Source organism: Triticum aestivum, chromosome 3D (assembly GCF_018294505.1).
Source record: "Triticum aestivum cultivar Chinese Spring chromosome 3D, IWGSC CS RefSeq v2.1, whole genome shotgun sequence".
NCBI lineage: Eukaryota > Viridiplantae > Streptophyta > Magnoliopsida > Poales > Poaceae > Triticum > Triticum aestivum.
Window position 1 is genome coordinate 548,080,519 of NC_057802.1, and position 20,990 is coordinate 548,101,508.

Sequence of the window (20,990 nt, forward strand, 5' to 3'; positions counted from 1 at the left end):
CTAGCTAGGCATGATGATTTCAATGATGCTCACATAAGACATAAGAATTGAAGCATAAAGAGAGAATCATGAAGAATATGACTAGCACATTTAAGTCTAACCCACTTCCTATGCATAGGGATTTTGTGAGCAAACAACTTATAGGAACAAGAATCAACTTGCATAGGAAGGTAAAACAAGCATAACTTCAAGATTTTAAGCACATAGAGAGAAAACTTGATATTATTGCAATATGTAGAAGCATATGATCCTCTCTCATAATAATTTTCAGTAGCATCATGAATGAATTCAACCATATAACCAGCACATAAAGTATTCTTTTCATGATCTACAAGCATAGAAATTTACTACTCTCTACATAAGCAAAATTCTTCTCATTCGGAATAGTGGGAGAATCATAAGAAACCCGAATAGTATAAATTGTTTTCACATTAAAAGAGTAATGTTCAGAAAAGGGGTAATCATAATCATGACAAGTTTTATAAATATAATCATCAGTACTCTTTATAGCATAAGTGTCATCACAATAACCATCATAAATAGGAGGCATGCTATCATCATAATAAATTTGCTCATCAAAACTTGGGAGGCTAAAAATATCATCTTCATTAAACATAGCATCCCCAAGCTTGGGACAAACATTAATTGCAGCAAATATATTCTCAAACATGTCATTCTCATCAAACATAGCATCCCCAAGCTTGGGCCTTTTCATATCATAAGCATAATCACTCTCATCATTAATAGTATGGATAGCACCAATAGTATAGCAATTATCATCATCGCGATGAGTAATAGGAGAAACATCATTTGGGAGGGATACCTTTCTACCTTTGTTTCTTCGTCTTTTCTTTTTCTTCTTCACATCATGTGTGGGTTTAACCCTCTTTTTTGAGCTCCTTATTGATGAGATTGGTTGAATAGAAGGCTCCTCCTTGTTACCTGATTCATCATAAGAAATAATAGGAGAATATTGGGAAGTCTCTTCCCTTTCATTAGTATTCTCTTCATCCTCTATTTGTTTTCTTTTATTTATGTAATTGGCAATATAAGGATTTTCAATGCAATTCACCGCACAATACATATAAATTTCTTCTAGATCAATATCGAGGAATTTCTCAAGGTTATATTCTGGAACATGCTTAGTTTGGCATTTCATTTCTTCATAACCCAAAATCAAACTAAGTTCATTATGATGTGCAAGGGAAATCAAGTCATCACAATTTTTGGACACGATTCGTCATGAAACAATTTGCATTTGATATTTAAATGACCATGTTCATTGCAAAGTTCACAAGTATGGCTAAGATATTTTAAATTTTCAGCACTAACATTTAGCCTCTCTTGCAACCATTTAGTTTCTAAGTATTTGTGCCTCTTACAAAATCTATCTTCCCTTTTTGGCATGTATTTGCAAACTCTATGCACTCCACAAAAATCGACATGCTTATAAGAGATATTTTCATCATGACTAGTGCAATCAGCATTAGTACCATGGATATTCAAGGAGTTCATACTAACAACATTGCAATCATGCTCATCATTCAAAGATTTAGCGCCAAACATTTTAATGCATTCTTCTTCTAACACTTTGGCACAATTTTCCTTTCCATCATACTCACGAAAGATATTAAAAAGATGAAGCATATGAGACAAACTCAATTCCATTTTTTTGTAGTTTTCTTTTATAAACTAAACTAGTGATAAAACAAGAAACTAAAAGATTCGATTGCAAGATCTAAAGATATACCTTCAAGCACTCACCTCCCCGGCAACGGTGCCAGAAAAGAGCTTGATGTCTACTACACAACCTTCTTCTTGTAGACGTTGTTGGGCCTCCAAGTGCAGAGGTTTGTAGGACAGTAGCAAATTTCCCTCAAGTGGATGACCTAAGGTTTATCAATCCGTGGGAGGCGTAGGTTGAAGATGGTCTCTCTCAAGCAACCCTGCAACCAAATAACAAAGAGTCTCTTGTGTCCCCAACACACCCAATACAATGGTAAATTGTATAGGTGCACTAGTTCAGCGAAGAGATGGTGATACAAGTGCAATATGGATGGTAGATATAGGTTTTTGTAATCTTAAAATATAAAAACAACAAGGTAACTAATGATAAAAGTGAGCACGAACAGTATTGCAATGCTAGGAAACAAGGCCTAGGGTTCATACTTTCACTAGTGCAAGTTCTCTCAACAATAATAACATAATTGGATCATAAAACTATCCCTCAACATGAAACAAAGAGTCACTCCAAAGTCACTAATAGCAGAGAACAAACGAAGAGATTATGGTAGGGTATGAAACCACCTCAAAGTTATCCTTTCTAATCGATCTATTCAAGAGTTCGTAGTAAAATAGCACGAAGCTATTCTTTCCGTTCGATCTATCCTAGATTTCGTACTAGAATAACACCTTAAGACACAAATCAACCAAAACCCTAATGTCACCTAGATACTCCAATGTCACCTCAAGTATCCGTGGGTATGGTTATACGATATGCATCACACAATCTCAGATTCATCTATTCAACCAACACAAAGAACTTCAAAGAGTGCCCCAAAGTTTCTACCGGAGAGTCAAGACGAAAACGTGTGCCAACCCCTATGCATAAGTTCACAAACGGAACCCGCAAGTTGATCACCAAAACATACATCAAGTGGATCAATAGAATACCCCATTGTCACCACGGGTATCCCACGCAAGACATACATCAAGTGTTCTCAAATCCTTAAAGACTCAATCCGATAAGATAACTTCAAAGGGAAAACTCAATCCATTACAAGAGAGTAGAGGGGGAGAAACATCATAAGATCCAACTATAATAGCAAAGCTCGCGATACATCAAGGTCGTGCCAAATCAAGAACACGAGAGAGAGAGAGAGAGAGAGAGAGATCAAACACATAGCTACTGGTACATACCCTCAGCCCCGAGGGTGAACTACTTCCTCCTCGTCATGGAGAGCGCCGGGATGATGAAGATGGCCACTGGTGAGGGATCCCCCCTCCGGCAGGGTGCCGGAACAGGGTCCCGATTGGTTTTTGGTGGCTAGCGTGGCTTGCGGCGGCGGAACTCCCGATCTATTCTGCTCCCCGAAGTTTTTAGGGTATATGGATATATATAGGCGAAAGAAGTTGGTCAGGGGAGCTACGAGGGGCCCACGAGGGTGGGGGCGCGCCCAGGGGGGCAGGCGCGCCTCCCTGCCTCGTAGCCACCTCGTTGCTTCCCTGACGTACACTCCAAGTCTCCTGGACTGCTTCCGTTCCAAAAATAACTCTCCCGAAGGTTTCATTCCGTTTGGACTCCGTTTGATATTCCTTTTCTTCGAAACACTGAAATAGGCAAGAAAACAGCAATTTGGACTGGGCCTCCGGTTAATAGGTTAGTCCCAAAAATAATATAAAAGTGTATAATAAAGCCCATAAACATCCAAAACAGATAATATAATAGCATGGAACAATCAAAAATTATATATACGTTGGAGACGTATCAAGGAGGCAGCAAGTTCAATCGGCTTCAGTTAGCAGCATTAGCGAACGAAGGAATCGCTCGATCGGGTTCAGTTAACAGCCATCGATCGATCACTCAGGTTCAGTAACGTGTAGCCTGCAGTGCAATCGCCTCGGGTTCAGTTAGGCGAACGCCTCGCTCGGGTTCAGTTAGAGCCCAACGCCTCGCACCCACGCGCATACGTGTACGAGAGAAACGCGCATCTCTCGGTCCCCGACCACCCACCCTAACCGGGAACTCCCCGATATTTACCTCGCCCTCGCTTCTACCATGGTTTTTTCTGTCATGGACGGCCCGAAGAATGTCATGCAGCTGCGTCTCCGGCACGCCCAGGACGAAGAGCCCATTTTCTGTCATGATTTTTTTGTCATAGAAGTAGGAGCCCACCACATCTATGATGATACCGGGTTTTGTCACAATTATCGTCATAGAAGTGTCATAAGTATGACAGGAAGTTTTTTCGTTCGGCCCAAAATGTCACGGATGTGTCTTTTTTTGTAGTGTCCTCAGAAGCAGACTCCTCCTCTGAATCCATCTCCTTGCCAACAAACGCACGAGCCTTGCTGGATGAGCTCTTCTTGTGAGATGGAGACTTTGATGAAGACTTTCAAGAAGACTTTGAGGATTTCTTCTTCTTGTTGTCATCAAAATCATATTCCTTGCTCTTCTTGTTCTTCTTGGTCTCATTGTCCTATTGAGGACACTCAGAGATGTACTGACCAGGTTTCTTGCATTGGTGGCATGTTCTCTTCCTGTGGTCACGAGTGGAAGCTTCATCATTTCTTGAGCTGGATCTTGAAGACTTTCTGAAACCTTTCTTCTTGGAGAACTTCTTCACGAGCATAGCTAGCTCCTTTCCAATGTCTTCAGGATCCCCAGAACTGCAGTCAAACTCTTCTTCAGATGAGGAAACAACTTTTGCCTTCAAAGCGCGAGTTCGGCCATTGTTGGGGCCATAGATGTCTCTCTTCTCAGATAACTGGAACTCATGTGTGTTGAGCCTCTTAAGTATGTCAGACGGATCGAGATCTTTGAAGTCAGGACATTCTTGAATCATCAGGGCCAGGGTGTCGAATGAGCTGTCAAGTGATCTCAGGAGCTTCTTGACGATTTCGTGCTTGGTGATCTCAGTGGCGCCAAGTGCGCGAAGCTCATTTGTGATATCAATGAGGCGATCAAATGTGAGCTGGACATTCTCATTGTCGTTTCTCTTGAAGCAGTTGAAGAGGTTGCGAAGAACATCAATCCTTGAATCTCTCTGCGTTGAGACGCCTTCATTGACCTTGGAGAGCCAGTCCCAGACTAGCTTCACAGTTTCCAGTGCACTCACACGGCCGTACTGTCCTTTGGTCAGATGACCACAGAGGATGTTCTTGGCAGTCGAATCAAGTTGAATGAACCTCTTGACATCAGCAGCGGTGACACCTTCACCGACCTTAGGAACGCCATTCTTGACGACATACCAGAGGTCGACATCAATGGCTTCAAGATGCTTGCGCATCTTATTCTTCCAGTAGGGGTAATCAGTGCCATCGAAGACTGGGCACGCAACGGAGACGTTGATTATCCCTGCAGTCGACATAGCTAAAATTCCAGGTGGTTAAACCGAATCACACAGAACAAGAGAGCACCTTGCTCTGATACCAATTGAAAGTGCTAGTTATCAACTAGAGGGGGGGTGAATAGGCGATTTTTATGAAAGTCTTCAAAACACGAGGTCTTTGAAGACAAACAGTGGAAATGAACCTATTGATATGCAGCGGAAGGTAGACTACACTAGACAAGCCATAGTCAAGTAGGCAATGTAGTGAAAGCACGAAGATTATCAGCAGCAAGGTAGTATGGATCAGGATGGAAGATATGAAGCCAAACAGTAAATAGTCTTCACTCAGTGAAGTCAATCAGATCAGACAAGCAGGCAATGACTTCACGAAGACAAACTGTAAAGTAAGGGGAAGTGGAGGATTGAACTAGTTGCTTGGTGAAGACAAGGATTTGGTAGACCAGTTCCAGTTGCTGTGACAACTGTACGTCTAATTAGGGAGGCTGAGATTTAATTCAGAAGATCGCGTCTTCACCTTATTCCCCTTGAGCTAAGGACACCCAGTCCTCGCCCAATCACTCTGGTAAGTCTTCAAGGTAGACTTCCAAACCTTCACAGACTTCGTTCACCGGCGATCCACAATGACTCTTGGATGCTCAGAACGCGACGCCTAACCGGCTGGAGGATTCACAATCCTCAAGTGTAACAAGTCTTCAGGTCACGCGTACAGAAAGACTTTAGTGATGCCTAACACTCTTTGGTCTGGGTGTTTTGGGCCTTGTCCTCACAAGGATCTCTCTCTCGAATGCTTCGGAGGTGGGTTGCTCTCAAACGACAAAAGCTGTGTACTAACTCTGAGCAGCCACCAATTTATGGTGTAGGGGGTGGGCTATTTATAGCCAGGAGGCAACCCGACCTGATTTGTGCGAAATGACCCTGGGTCACTAAGGAACCGACACGTGTCCAACGGTCGGATTTCAAACACACGCGGCAACTTTACTTGGGCTACAAGCAAGGCTGACTCATTCAGCTCTGTATAAGATTTGCTCTCATTGTCTTCGCTCAAAGAAATAGGATTTTGGTTGAGCATCACATCAGTCACTCTGACTTTGTTCACTTGGACCCCACTTAACAGTACGGTGGATCCTATGACTCAACAAAGAAGGAAAGGAAACTACAAAACAACTGTGTCTTCGCATTCCATAGTCTTCAAGTGAATGTCTTCACATGTCATAATCTTCATCATGAATGTCTTCACGAACCACCATTGTGTTCAATGTCTTCACACATTTTTAGGGGTCATCTCTGGTAGGTAAACCGAATCAATAAGGGACTACAACCTGTGTTATCCTGCAATTCTCACAAACACATTAGTCCCTCAACCAAGTTTGTCGTCAATACTCCAAAACCAACTAGGGCTGGCACTAGATGCACTTACACAAGGGATGATCCGGGGTGAGGATTTGTCTCATCTAGAGCCCTTGGATCAAAGGAGAGAAGATATATCTACGGAGGAGGCTTTGGGAGGTCACCTATATGAACACCTCCAACATTAGCCGCCGGCATCATCGATTATCAATCTCTGTCATCTCCCCTGCTGCACCAAGTTCATCTCCGGCATTGAAGAAAGTCCAAGAAAAGAGGAATGAAGAGGAGACTCCGCCGACGCTACCGGCCTTCGGTCCGGTGCCATCTCCATGCCTTTCTCCTGCCCCTACTCGGTGTCAGCTTATATCTTGTTCCCCCCTTCTATGTTTTCTCTTTCCGTGTTTGAGTAGTTGTACTAGTTCTTGGGGATATATATGAACTCAAGTATGATTAGAACTGAATTCCTATTAGATGCAAAATGGGCAATATGCAGAGTATGGTCCACATCAGTGACGAAATAAAACAAGTTTGTACTAGATAAGAGGTTCAAAGTAGACGGATAATATTTTGGTTAGCTGATATTTCAGTTCATTATTACACAAGGAAGCCGCCTTCATATGTCACACGCATAATTGCTTTCCCCAACAGTAGATGTACAAATGAGAACAACAAATTGACAGATAAAAAATGTTTCACAGCGATGGAAAATGGCACAACAAAGCGCGCATCCAAGTGTAGCTCTATCTTCATATATACTCGTTACATCCACTTGCCTCAGCAATTTGGCGGAATGGGTGGGGGTGGATGACAATGGCTACCAGAGATTGTAGGCCGTGGGGATCACAGCTCTTCGCACACAACGCCACGAAGTAAAACTGCTCACATGCACACATATAAAATTGGAAAACCTAAAATGTTTTAGAAGGCAACGGTGCATATTGCAGGACATCATCGTTCAAAGTCACGCCACTTATCCAGGGATGGAGCACAACAACGAAAATTGGCCACAAACATATAAACACCGCAAAGCATATAAACACCGAAAATTGGCCTCATTGATCATCATCGTCCATTTTTCCCTCTCCCGAAAAGAAGGATAACACGCATACATCGACATCGTTCCACACTGATTTTCGTTTGGGTCGAGCCAAGTTACCCCGCATTAATCAGTAACCTCATCTCGTTGAAGCCGTTTGCAACACCGCAGTGTGTACCACCCGCAAAAGAGGAAACGGAAAAGCATATGCTGCCGTCATGTGTGCTTATCGCGTTACCGCCCGAGCCCAAGAAAGAAAGGCCTTGTCGCCCGATCGACGAGTCTGTGCAGAAAAACCGGGCGACGCAAACAAGTGGCGAAAGGAAAGGAAGCAAAGCAGGCGCCTTGCACGTCCACATCAATCCACCAGGAAATATCCATCCTTTTGCTCCAACAGCGAGTTTGTTACCACCCGCGTACACACACGAACGCAAACCCCCCAACTCCGGACAAATCAACGCCCGCAAAAATAAGGAAAGGAATAATTTACAACACTAGTATGCTCTTAATTCATATCATTCTCAATTTAGTTGTGGTTAATTTAATTAAGTGGATCGCCAACGCCCGGCGCTAGCATGAAACTGGCGGGAGTTTACTCACTTCCCTCTACGAAACCGAAGCACGTCATTTCATTTATTATTTATTAGAAAAAAAACAACAATGGTCATTTTTGAGAGAGAGGAGGGGAGGGGAGAGGGAGCGTGGCGCGCGTGTGGAGGCCGGGCGGGCGGCACTGACTGGCTGGCTGGCTGGCGCGTCCCAGCGGGAAATGAATGGGGCTGGGTCGTAAAAAGCTGTCCCGTAGGTGCGGCAGCGGCAGTGCTGCGCCCACCCACCCCGTCCGCTGCACCCCGGTCAGACCGGACCAGACAGGCGCCCCCGCACACGCAACGCAGCGCAGACCGCGACCCCGGCCCCACCGCGCGCCACCGAGCCCGCTCGCCGGACCCCGACCCGACCCCCCGTCCACGCGGTCCGGTCACCGCCACCGGTCCAGCACCACCAACATCGGCTCGGCTTGACGGGTCGGCTCCCGGCCCGTGTACCCGGCTCGGGCGCCCGTCTGTCCCTCTCTCTCTCTCCTCCGCTTTGTGTTTGTGCGTGGGTGAGTGTGTTTCTCTCTCTACCCCCTACAAAGAGACCACCACCAAATCCGCCTACCCCATATCCCCTCCCTCCCCTCCCCCGCCCTCCCCACAAAACATTTCCTTCCCCTCCCCTCTTTCTACTGCCGCTCCGCTACTACTCTCGCTTCCCCTTTCCTCCATCTCCCACCCCATCCCTCGCCCCCCGCCTCGCGCAGCGGCTAGGGTTCCTCCCGCCACGCCGCCGGCCAGCAGCAGCAGCAGATGCCGCCCGCCGCCATGGCGCCGCCGCAGGCCCCCTCCGCAGGTACGCAGGCTTCCGGATCTGGCCAGCAGGGCCGTAATCCTCCACTGCCTCCTCCTCGTTGGTCGCTGACGTTTACCGGTGCTGGTTTTCTTCCGAGCAGGGGATCCGCTCTACGACGAGCTCTGGCACGCCTGCGCCGGCCCGCTCGTCACCGTCCCGCGCGTCGGGGACCTCGTCTTCTACTTCCCGCAGGGGCACATCGAGCAGGTCGGTCAAGCCCGCCTCCCTCCCCCCTCGCTTAATTCTACCCCCGCCTCGCGGTTTCGCGCGGGGAGGCTCTTCGGCTTCGGTTCGCGCGCTGAATTGTTTGCTCTCGCGGCGTTTTTTCGAATTTCCAGGTGGAGGCCTCCATGAACCAGGTCGCCGGCAACCAGATGCGCCTCTACGATCTGCCCTCCAAGCTGCTCTGCCGGGTCATCAACGTCGAGCTCAAGGTGCCCGCTTACCCCCTCCCTTTTCTCGCCCGCTTCCCTTGCTCAATTCCGCTCCGCCTTCGGAAAATTGTCTTCCACTTGTTCGTTTGCTGGGAAATTCGATTCGGTCAGCTGATTTGTCTGGCGGATTTTTGGCAGGCGGAGGCGGACACCGACGAGGTCTACGCGCAGGTCATGCTCATGCCGGAGCCGGAGGTAAGCTCTACCGTGAATTTCGCCGAGTTCACACTTGGGGGATTTTCGTCCTCTTCCGCCTGAGGTGCTAATTCCCCTCCTCTCCCTGTAATTCCTCAGCAAAATGAGATGGCGGTGGACAAGTCGACCTCTACGACGGGCGCCACGCCTCCGAGGCCGGCGGTACGGTCCTTCTGCAAGACCCTGACGGCATCCGACACCAGCACGCATGGCGGTTTCTCCGTGCTGCGCCGCCACGCTGACGAGTGCCTCCCTCCCCTGGTATGTGTCGATTCTACACCGGATCATGCGTGTGGGGCTTGTTGCCTTCGTTTTGCGGCATTTGCTGACCTGATCTATTTGGCAGGACATGACCCAGTCGCCTCCAACACAAGAGCTTGTGGCAAAGGATCTGCATGGCATGGACTGGCGCTTCCGCCACATCTTCCGCGGTAAGTTTTTGTTCCTTGCCCTGCTCTGATCTGTGGCAGTTTTTGCATCGCCATGTATGCTAGTGTGTGTGATCTGAAGCTGATAAATTCAGTAGACCATTTGGTTGTAGCTTAGCAATCAGTGACACCCCAACACATCAACACATCAAATCTGTCTATAAATTGTGAGGGTTTATCTTGTACTTGATGATGTTGATGTCATCGATGATAATTGTGTTAACCGAGTGCAAATCAACAGGGCAACCTAGGAGGCATCTCCTTCAGAGCGGTTGGAGTGTGTTTGTCAGTTCCAAAAGGCTTGTAGCTGGGGATGCCTTCATTTTCCTCAGGTCTGTTGCTGTTTCCTTCCTCACCAGCATAACAATTCTTAACCCGGTGCTAAATGTGTTCTGCTCCGTGCAGAGGAGAGAGTGGTGAGCTTCGTGTTGGTGTTAGGCGGGCTATGAGACAGCTGTCCAACGTGCCTTCTTCAGTCATATCTAGTCATAGCATGCACCTTGGAGTCCTTGCAACTGCATGGCACGCCATCAACACGAAAAGCATGTTCACTGTCTACTACAAACCTAGGTATATGAACATGTCCATGGCAATCATACTTTTCTATATGTAATCCGTTCCCATTGGCTCATTCTGAGTACTTACACTGTCTAATCTTTGGTCGATTCTAGAACGAGCCCTTCAGAGTTCATTATACCATATGATCAATATATGGAGTCTGTGAAAAACAATTATTCAATCGGGATGAGATTCAGGATGAGGTTTGAAGGTGAAGAGGCGCCAGAGCAGAGGTGACTGTTGTATTTGCTTTCCCTACAAGTGTAGTTTTGTGTGCATGATCCCCCAACAGCACCCAGTAGATCATTCCTAATCTGTTGTTTCCTTTGTCATGTAGGTTTACTGGTACTATAGTTGGCAGTGAAAATCTTGACCAATTGTGGCCTGAATCAAACTGGAGATCTCTTAAGGTAACTGTTTGATCACAATTGTTATTTTGTTACAACTTGAAGAATGTCATATTCATGGAGGTTTGCTTCTGAAACTTAGGTGCGTTGGGATGAGCCGTCAACTATTCCGCGGCCGGATAGAGTCTCTCCTTGGAAAATAGAGCCAGCTTCATCACCTCCTGTTAACCCGCTTCCTCTTTCTCGGGTCAAAAGACCTAGACCAAATGTTCCTCCAGTTTCTCCTGAATCATCTGTTCTTACAAAAGAAGGTAACGATATAAGCTCATTACTCTTACTAGAAGATTGATGAAATAGGTTCCAAATGTGACGCTCTTGAAATGTCGCTGCCATTTGCAGGTGCAACTAAGATTGATATGGATTCTGCTCAAGCACAACAAAGAAATCAAAATAGCATGGTCTTGCAAGGTCAAGAGCATATGACCTTGAGGACCAACAACCTTACTGGCAGCAATGAATCTGATGCTACTGTTCAGAAGCCTATGATGTGGTCTCCATCCCCCAACATTGGAAAAAACCATGCATCCGCGTTTCAGCAGAGGCCCTCTATGGATAATTGGATGCAGCTGGGAAGATGTGATGCTAGTTCTGGTGCTCAATCTTTTGGTGATTCCCAAGGCTTCTTCATGCAGACCTTTGATGAGGCTCCTAATCGTCATGGCTCATTCAAGAACCAGTTCCAGGATCACAGTTCTGCTCGTCACTTCTCAGACCCGTACACAAAGATGCAGACAGAGGCCAATGAGTTTCATTTCTGGAATAGCCAAAGCACCGTGTACGGCAATCCAAGAGACCAGTCACAAGGTTTCAGATTTGAAGAGCACCCATCAAATTGGTTAAGGCAGCAGCAGTTATCCCCGGTTGAACAACCCCGAGTGATCCGGCCTCACGCATCAATAGCTCCTGTTGACTTGGAGAAAACAAGAGAAGGCAGTGGTTTCAAGATTTTTGGGTTTAAAGTTGATACTACCAGCGCCCCTTCCAACCATTTGAGCTCCACAACGGCTGCAATCCATGAGCCTGTGCTACAAACTCAAGCATCCGCATCATTAACTCAATTGCAGCATGCACACGCTGATTGTATTCCTGAGCTGTCCGTAAGCACTGCTGGGACTACTGAGAATGAGAAAAGCATTCAGCAAACTCCTCACAGTTCGAAAGACGTCCAAAGCAAGTCCCATGGTGCTTCCACAAGGAGTTGCACAAAGGTATTGTTGTGCTTTCTTTATGTTCATGCTATATGCTGGTCAATATACTTGCTATTTACAACCTGATTGAAAATTATCTGCCTGCTTGATTAAAAAGCCTTGAGCACCTTTATCATAAATCTGTTGCATATGTGCATGAATTATCTTTGTTAATTTATGTTGTCATGAATCTCTTTCTTAAATACTGTATGCATTGTTGCTGAATTCAGTTGCACAATCTTGTCTGCTTAATTGCATATTCATGTGTTATTTGTTTGGTCTGACCACTAATTTGTATGATGCTCCCCATGTTATTTCAGGTTCATAAACAAGGCGTTGCACTTGGTAGATCAGTGGATCTCTCAAAGTTTGGCGACTATGACGAACTCACAGCTGAGCTAGACAGGATGTTTGAATTTGATGGTGAGCTGATGTCTTCAAACAAAGATTGGCAGATTGTGTATACTGATCCTGAGGGTGACATGATGCTGGTGGGAGATGATCCATGGGAGTAAGCCCTCTATCTATCTTGGTGCTTGCTTTGATACGTATGCCACACAAATCCGCTTCCCGTTACTTACTGCATTGTGTTGCGAGCAGGGAGTTCTGCAACATAGTGCGCAAGATCTTCATCTACACCAAGGAGGAGGTCCAGAAGATGAACTCGAAATCATCTACCCCGAGAAAGGAGGAAGGTTCTGCGGATGCCGATGGCGCAAACGAGAAGGCTCATCTCGCCACGTCAAGCCATTTAGATAACTAGCCAACTAGGTATGTGTGCCTCCCGAATCCTTTCTATTGGTTAAGCTGATGTCGTCCCAGTGCATCAAATTCTACTTGACCTCAACTCCCTCGGTGGATTCCTGATCGTGCAAGCATGGTCACAGGATATTATTGTTTTGTGCTATGATATGATTCGCATCACCGAAAGCGACTAACCTTTGGGTCGTTGTTGGCCTCGGTGTCTGCAGGTTGTGTTAAGCCGATTTGAGGCATGAGGTGAGGTATCGCACGGGGAGCTTTGTCCTGCCCTCGCTCGGGTCCCAGCCAGCCAGCCAATGAAGTAACTCCTGATGCCTTTTGGTGATCGCCCCCTCCCCCTTGTGATGCAGCAACAACAACCCAACCCAACCCTTTTGGATTTAGCTATTTACTTGCTAGGTAATGTAGAGAGAGAGAGACTTTGCTGCACTGCGCGATTGTTTATCCGCTGGTTTGCTTGCTCTTGGCAGTAAGATTTAGGGCCAAGATTTATTATTACCGTTGCCCCCCTGCTTGAATGCATGCTTGATCCTCAGCCCTCCCTCTTTCCTCCCCACCACCCTGATGTAAATATTTATCTACCTTGCTAGCTAGCGTTAGTAAGTAAGCAAGTACCCTGTATTATTTAACCGACCCGCAGTAGCTGTTCCGGGAGTAGTAAAACACTGGCAAAGACGATGGTATATGTACGTCTGATCCTGTTTAATGTACTATTAATGGCTATAGAGTGTGAGTGGGACGAGACCTGGTGGTGGTGTGCGGTGGCGCGTCGCTGTCTGTGTCGATCCTGGGACGCATGATGGGCGCCCGGCACCGTATGTGCAATGCAATCCCGCACGCACGCACAACTGATCCGCTGTGGGCGGCATGATTGATATTTTATCAGTCAGATGTATACACACCACGGAGCAGTGGAAGGCAAGCGTGTCCGTCCGTCCATCCACCCGTCCGGTTGAGTGCAGGCTCCGGTGGGTCCCTTGCCTGGCCTCATCTGTCGTTGGCCGAGTGGGAGACTACAGGCCGGCGCCAAATGGAGGCCGTTGGTGTGGACGCATCGGGCTGCTGTTCGGTCGACGAAAGGAACGGTGCAGTGGCGGTGTTGGTGCCGGGTTGGTTGGTACGAGGGAGGTGAAAGTGGTAGGAAGGAGGCAAAGAAAGGCGCCGCGGACTTGGTGGTGGTGGTGGGGGTGGCCGTCGCATGCCTCCCTTGTCTCGGTCCTGTTTCCGTTCCCGTGGAAAACAAACCGGGGCCAACCAGCTTGCCCCGCCCGTCCCTCTCCGCGGGGAGAAAGTGCCAATCTCTTTGCCACTGGGTGCCGTGCCATCTCCGCCGGCGAGGCCGAGATGAGGTCGACGGTGGAGGTGTCCGGTTTGGCCTCGTGCTCTGTATGCATGTATCTATCCCTGTCTGTGTTACTGTGTGTGTATCTGTCTCGGCTGGCTGCGCGAGGACCTGTGGCGCGCGTGCTGTTGGTCCACGCCGCTGGGAAGAGAGAGAGAGAGAGAGAGAGAGGTGGAAGGGAGTGACACGCTGGAGCCAGCCGCCGTGCCGGTAAAGCAACCGCAACGGCCGTGGGGGGCGTGCGCTGGGTCTCTCTTGTGTGCAAGCAAGTCCCGTCCGTTCCCTCCTCCCCGCGCCGGCGGCCGGAGGGGGAGGCGATATGCTCGAGACGGGCGGCGATACCAACGCGCCACGGCCCACAGGTTCGGATCGTATGGACCATGCAAACAAACAACAGAACGGCCAAGAGATCAGCGCTCATGTTTCTGCAAGTTTTTCTTAACAAAGCGCGTAGATTCTTGTGTGATTCCATCCACTGTTTAGCATATACCACTGCTAATCATGCTTGGGAGAGGGTGTTGACTGATGGAGATGGATCGTGGCGTGGTCACGAGTGACCGGAAGTGGGGAGGGAGTGAGCGGCACGGCGGGTGCAACCAACCAGGGATTGCGCACGTACTACATACCGGTCCTGGAGGACCGGGTGAGCAAAGCTTTGACCACGGGCCAGGGCCCCCGAAATGTTAGGACTAGGGTTATTACTCGAAAAAAACATGTTACCACGACTGGTAAATTTATGTGACTGACTACACGCTTAATCGACGGGCAGCTTTGACTGGGTCGACCGGAGGAGCGAACGGAGCGTGACGCCGACCACGACGGCGGAGCGTGACGAACACCGCCCATCCGTCTCGTGGCCGGGAAGGAGGACGGGGAATCTTGCCCGTCCTGCGTGACCGGCAGGCGCGGGCACCGACAGATGGGCCCCGCGGCCGGCACTGTTGGCGCGCGCGGGCGGTCACGTGACATGACCCCGGCTCCACGGCAGCCGGTCGCCGTGGCGGTCGTGGGTGGTCGCAGGCGCAGAGGCGAGCGCGTGGGCTGACAGCGCCACGCGCGGGCCCGCCACCGGAGATCGATCGGTCGATTCCCGGGCGGCCGGCCGGTCTTCGTACGCCCACTCCTCTCGCCGCGCCGGTCGCGGACTGACACGGCGAATCGAATCCGCGCGAGTCCAAGCGCGCCGCGACAAGGCTCGCTTTTACTACTGTGTGCGTGCGTGCCCGTGGGCCGCTGGCAACAAGGGGAAGGGGCCCGCCCTGCGGCTCGCCTCGGATCTCTCGTCTCGTCTGCCGCGGTTTGGTTCGCCGGGGTGGCGGCCGGCCGGCCCGTCGGTTTTGGTCGGCACTCATCATGACCTCGTTTTCCTCATGCTACGTGTGTGGTCGCAGTAGCGTGGCAATGGCATGGGCCTTCGCGTGCATCGGTGCATGCACTGTCCATGGCCGGCCGCCGCGTCGTCGTGCTCGGTGGGCTGGTTGTCTTCGTTGGTGGTGCTGGTGCATGCATCCACCATCCATGCCGTGCCGTGGTGAACGGGGAGGCTCATGACCCATTAGAGATGGATCATGGCAACAGTGGTCTGCAGTTCTGCACCGAGATCGAAGACTAGCAGCAGCAAAAACATCTTTTTGACAAATATCGCCCGTATGTTTCACACGACCAGCAGAAGACACCAGTATCATCGTTGACATATATAGGTGTTGTCAACGGCGACCGGTCGGCCGGCGAGCAGATGGTCGAGACGACGACTTCGGTTATTCAATCACATGTACAGGTGTTGTGACACTCAAAAAAATAAAATGTACAGGTGTTGTGTACGTCCGTACGTGTGCATCGTCTACATGTACCAGACGGTCGAGACGACGACCACAGGCCCGGTCATCTGACTCGATTATTCAGTACTCATACATGTACAGTACATGTGTGTGTGCACGCACGTACGCATCGTCCACTACTCCACGTGTAGGAGTACATCACAGTCTACAAGCTCACACCTGGCCGTTGTTTTGCTTTTGCATCAGCGGTTTTCTCCAGGCGCCCTGACTGAAAACACACACTACCAGTACTGCACACTACTACTGAATACTCATCACAGCTCAAGCCGCAGGTTCTCCTCATCGAATTCTGCCGTCAGGCGATCATCGCCATCGCCATCGCCATCGCCCTCGAAGAAGGCCTGGTGGAGGGCCTCCACGCACAGCTTCGCCTCGCTGTCGTGGACGATCAGCGACATGTTCACCTGGCAATGGCGACAAAGTCGCGCCAAAAATGCTTTAACTCAACAGACACCGTGAATAGATGTTCTTGTACTCTTTATAGTGCAGTAGTCTGATGCAATGGGCGTTGCTGGTTGGTTACCTTTGATGCGCCTTGCGAGATCATCTGGACATTGACCCCGATTCTCCTCAACACGTGGAAGGCCTTGAGACGAGAATATATGGTTAGTGTGATGTTTGTCTGCGACTGTCGTCCCCGAGGAAATGTTTCTGTGTAAAGTTGGTTACCAGATCAGCACAGTACCTTCTCTAGTATGAGCGATGATTTCCGCACGTTCCCGATGAGCGAGACTATCGCTCTCTGCTGGAGAAGATGGACGAATGCGATTTTCTCCAGCTCTTCCACCACATGGTCAAGCTCCTACAAAATTTAGAAAGGCCAGTTAAGAGGAGATCGAGGGCGTAGCAAAGGGAGGAAGCTGCTTCATATGCTACCAAGCCATACTACATTTTCCGAAGCAATGGTCAAGAAACAAACAATCCACTCATTTTACAGAGCCATGGCCCTAGTTTTCCACATGAAGGAGCACAGTTCAATAACAGGTACAGCTACTTGACACTTAGCATGAACATGGATGAACTTGCCTGTTGAATAAGTTCCCTGCTCCAGATCTTTGATGGGTCGAGCGACACAGAAATGCTGACCTCACTAGTCGCCACACAATCTACAGATATGCCTAGGTCTTCGAATATAGAAAACACCTGCTCAAGCGTATACAAATAGTGGATAATGATCAGAATCAACAAACGCGAACCAAACTGAATGTTTCGGCAGCTTGACATACCTTTGCCAGGAAACCAAATTGACCAAGCATCCGAGTGCTCACTATATCCAGCATAGTGACATTTGACTTCAGAACTATACTTGTAAGCACGACCTGTGTAGCGGGGAGACAAAGTCGATGGCTGCTTGAGAGGTAAACGGTTCTGATGTGAGAACATACCTAATTAATATACTGCGTACAAACCTTATCCATATCTCTTCCTTTGGCAATAAGGGTGCCTGGAGCTTTAGGGTTGTATGAATTCTTAACCCTAACTGGTATATCACCTTCTCTAGCAGGTCGCATCGATTGTGGATGTAAAACCTGTTGTAGAAGCACAACAATGAATAACCATGAGCCAAACAAAAACTACTTATTAACAGTAGAAGTAACTTTTATCAGAATAAGCAAATCCTTGCATGAAAGGCTCATAGCCTGATAACCACTCCAGGAAGGGTAACCGAAACTGAGATAATGCATATGATAGATGCAAGTATGCCTATACACCTTTAATTCTAGATAACGAATATTTCTAATAAAACTCTTCTGATCTTTAACTCCAACAATAACAACAACAACTAAGCCTTTAGTCCCAAACAAGTTGGGTTAGGCAAGAGCTGAAACCCATAAGATCTGATGACTAGCACACCAAATGTTCTCCCAGAAAAATAAAGATAATCAAACATGTATTCCATATGCAAGGATTTAAACCACATAATTCATTTTCTAACTTTCTGAGTGATACGAAACTGTAACGAAGAAACATTAATTATCTCCATTTCGAGATATCATTGCAGTGCAGTTTTTCCAGCATCATTTGGACACTTTCTCTTGATACAAATGGCACACACATGGGTGTGTGTTCTAAAGAAATTCAGTTCAGTATATAATCTTCTTCCTGAACATATTGTTCTTAACTTTTTATATACACAAAACAGCATACCTGGGCACCAAAATAAGCAAGTTCAGCAGCCTCATCAAATGTTAAGTACGGGACAGTCCTTGCATTTGGGTAGATATTTGGATCACAAGTAAGTACACCATCAACATCCTTCCACACCTATCGCGAAGCAGAGGTAAACTTTGAGACAAAACTTCTAACAACGAGGGATACAACTACTAAACAAATTGGCATGATAACAAACTGGAACAGTCCATTTTAGGCTGTATTTTTTTTTCCAGAAATCAATAGTATGGTTTGTTAATTATCTATTTCAGATTTCACATGGACCTGAATTTCTCTCAATCCCAAGGCTTTACCAATGGTTGTAGCAGTCAAGTCACTGCCACCTCTGCCTAAAGTAGTAACGGCACCTGATTTCCAGCCCTGCAAATGATGGCAACCACAATGAACTAAAAAGTTGCTCCACAAACGAAAAGCTCATTCATCTGTGAGAATACCTTCCCAAGGAACCCAGTAACAATAGGTATTGCTGGATCCCGAATCCAGTCCCCATGTAATCTCTTTGCAACAGCAGGATAAGTTGCTTCCAATATCTCAGCATTACCAAAATCGTCTGTCGTTATGAAACCAATATCAAACGCGTCACACTGCAAAGGCGTTAATGAAGACAATTTAGAACCAACAAGATTTCGAATAATGAAACAAAATGCAGCAGAAATTTAATCCGCTGGGAATTTAGAGACCAGCCAACTTCATGGGTCCTTGCGCCAAGCTGAGACCTTAGGGGAAGGAAGCACATACCTAATGTGGAAACTAAATGGAAATGCATGATGCTGAGAAGTGGTGTGATGCTACTAACACCACATGTGTTGAGAACATGGAGTGAATCGTGATATGAAATTCAGGGACAAGATATCAAACTTTTGAGACTATCCTCCATGGCGGAGGGACACTTATATGCTATTGTAACAAAATTATAGACGTAACTATACTCCTGTGTATTCATTTATGTTGCTAATTTGTTATAAGTCATAAACTGTGAAGCATAGTGGTACACGGTGAAAAGCAAGAACATCAAGAAGTACCTGACGTGCTTTGACGCCAATCTGGTTTAGATAAGCCGCAAAAACCCGTGTGGACATGCATTCTCCAAATGACACAAGGTAGTCAGTGCTGCGAAGTGTCAGCTCTTTCATCATGGCAACACCTTTCAAGAGCTGCTCCAGTTCATCTAGCTTAGCTGCAAATTTTGTTCACTAGGAACAGTAAGCTTATAATTTCAAAGAAAACTGGAAAGCAGATCCACAAGAGGTCAGTTAGCGGGGTTACCATGTATAACAGATCTTGGCAGTCCAAGTTCATCAACTGTCCTGGATTGACAGTAAAGAAGTCACTGTAAACCGGAAGTGTGAAACGCATTCCCCTAGTAAACTGACTGAAAAGCTCACGTACTTGATATGGAGATCTCTGAGCATGTTCCACTCTTCTATTTCGGAAACGCGGGTCACTCCACATCCCACTGCCTTCTCTCCAGCCTAAAAATAAGAGCAAACACACCATGCATTTTAGCAGAAGTTCACATGTGCTCAGAGACTCAAACATGTTAGCTGTAATGATATAGTGAATCACAAGGCAAGGTTTAGTCTTCAGTTACATTCTCTTTGTTTTGTTTACAGCCATTGTTGACCTACTGCAATTCTGCAATTATGTACAAAGCTATAGTTTATAGCATTGGCTGAATCTTGACAGATTTTTGACGATTTTCAGCTGAATTATGACAAAAGATGCAAACTTCACTTTAACTAACACTCCCGTGACTGAAGATTCTTTGATGTACTGAAACAGTGAGCCTTACAACTTTTTTTGGCTGTAAGTCTAAAGAGTGACCAGAAACAGAAAGCAGCCGTACGAGGAGGAGTAGATTGGTGGTCTTCCCCATGGCGGAGAGGACGACGACGGGGCGCTCCTCGGGGAAAGCTTGGATGAGCCCCGCCACCTCCTTCATCCTCGCCGCCGACGACACGGACGAACCACCGAACTTCATCACCACGCTCAGCTGATCTTCCCCTTCCGCTCCGGTTCCTCCGTGGACGGCGACTCCCGCGATGACGCCGTCGCCGTCGCCCTCTCTCTTGGCCCGACAGCGAGCGGAATCCGCGGCCGCCATTGCCAGTCTCCTGCCACGGCGAGTCCCGCCCAGGGCGCCGGCGCGCGCAACACCTCCATGGGCGTGAGGGGCACTCGTCGGAGGTATCGGCGCGGCGAGGCGGGGCGGGGTGGCGGCGAATCTGAGCGCGATCGCCATATCTTCCGGCAGCAGGGGGGACTGGACTGCTGACTCCTTCACTGTACGGCGAGCGAAGGCGGCTTTCCTATATTACGTTATAGAGACACTTCAGGCGTAATGGTAATTTTCCAGCATTCATAACACGAAACTAGTGCTATGCATGGCGTAAAAAAGCATTTCCTCTAAGCCTACCTTTCTCTAACCCTAGCCGCCACAAAGTCTCCTCCCTGCAGCCGCATCGCCCCCTCCTCTCTTTCGTCCGGTGATTCGTCAATGACCAAGGGAGTGGAGAATCGTCCTTTCGTTTTTCTTGGTTCTTGTTTTTCTTAGGTTTTTGTTTCTCCAGCGACATCGATGAGGTGGTGACGTGATTACATGTTGGGATAAAGGTCTTTTCAGCATCTCCTACCTCTATGACGTTCGATCCGGCGTCGACGAAGGCCTTGAGGGTAGATGTCGCCAGATTTGTTGGATCTCTTCAGATCTTGACAGTTGGTATGTCAATCAAGCGAAGCAGTTGGTGGATCTTGGTGGGCAACTTTGATGTTGCTAAGACACTGTTTCCAAAGAACATCTCAATCACATTTCACGTAACA

The 20,990-nt window shown here is 47.7% G+C and overlaps 2 protein-coding genes across 2 annotated transcripts; one reads left to right on the forward strand and one right to left on the reverse strand.

Moving 5' to 3' along the window:
• The first annotated feature begins 8,615 nt into the window (after positions 1–8,615).
• LOC123080389 (auxin response factor 4) lies at positions 8,616–13,541 on the forward strand. The gene is made up of 15 exons (XM_044503296.1): positions 8,616–8,847; positions 8,948–9,054; positions 9,186–9,281; positions 9,420–9,476; positions 9,576–9,737; positions 9,823–9,907; positions 10,146–10,236; positions 10,310–10,474; positions 10,576–10,695; positions 10,800–10,872; positions 10,952–11,120; positions 11,209–12,077; positions 12,377–12,567; positions 12,657–12,827; positions 13,028–13,541. The coding sequence occupies exons 1-14, from the start codon at positions 8,805–8,807 to the stop codon at positions 12,817–12,819; spliced, it is 2,391 nt and encodes a 796-aa protein (XP_044359231.1). The 5' UTR covers positions 8,616–8,804; the 3' UTR covers positions 12,820–12,827; positions 13,028–13,541.
• Positions 13,542–15,912: 2,371 nt separating this feature from the next.
• Positions 15,913–20,479, reverse strand: LOC123080390 (aspartokinase 2, chloroplastic). The gene is made up of 13 exons (XM_044503297.1): positions 20,017–20,479; positions 19,560–19,642; positions 19,437–19,477; positions 19,193–19,347; positions 18,605–18,754; positions 18,435–18,530; positions 18,147–18,263; positions 17,408–17,527; positions 17,225–17,317; positions 17,025–17,141; positions 16,684–16,800; positions 16,522–16,584; positions 15,913–16,402 (listed from the first exon to the last, which is right to left on the reverse strand). The coding sequence occupies exons 1-13, from the start codon at positions 20,410–20,412 to the stop codon at positions 16,253–16,255; spliced, it is 1,698 nt and encodes a 565-aa protein (XP_044359232.1). The 5' UTR covers positions 20,413–20,479; the 3' UTR covers positions 15,913–16,252.
• Between the last annotated feature and the right edge of the window lie 511 nt (positions 20,480–20,990).

Excerpts from the sequence above, each read along its gene's own strand:
- LOC123080390 (XM_044503297.1), bottom strand. The coding sequence starts at position 20,412 with ATGGCGATCGCGCTCAGATTCGCCGCCACCCCGCCCCGCCTCGCCGCG. Across the intron at positions 19,478-19,559 it reads CTCAGAGATCTCCATATCAA|GACAGTTGATGAACTTGGAC; the intron begins GTACGTGAGCTT and ends CTGTCAATCCAG. Across the intron at positions 16,585-16,683 it reads CATCGCTCATACTAGAGAAG|GCCTTCCACGTGTTGAGGAG; the intron begins GTACTGTGCTGA and ends TCTCGTCTCAAG.
- LOC123080389 (XM_044503296.1), top strand. The coding sequence starts at position 8,805 with ATGCCGCCCGCCGCCATGGCGCCGCCGCAGGCCCCCTCCGCAG. Across the intron at positions 9,055-9,185 it reads CGCAGGGGCACATCGAGCAG|GTGGAGGCCTCCATGAACCA; the intron begins GTCGGTCAAGCC and ends TCGAATTTCCAG. Across the intron at positions 10,237-10,309 it reads GATGCCTTCATTTTCCTCAG|AGGAGAGAGTGGTGAGCTTC; the intron begins GTCTGTTGCTGT and ends TGCTCCGTGCAG.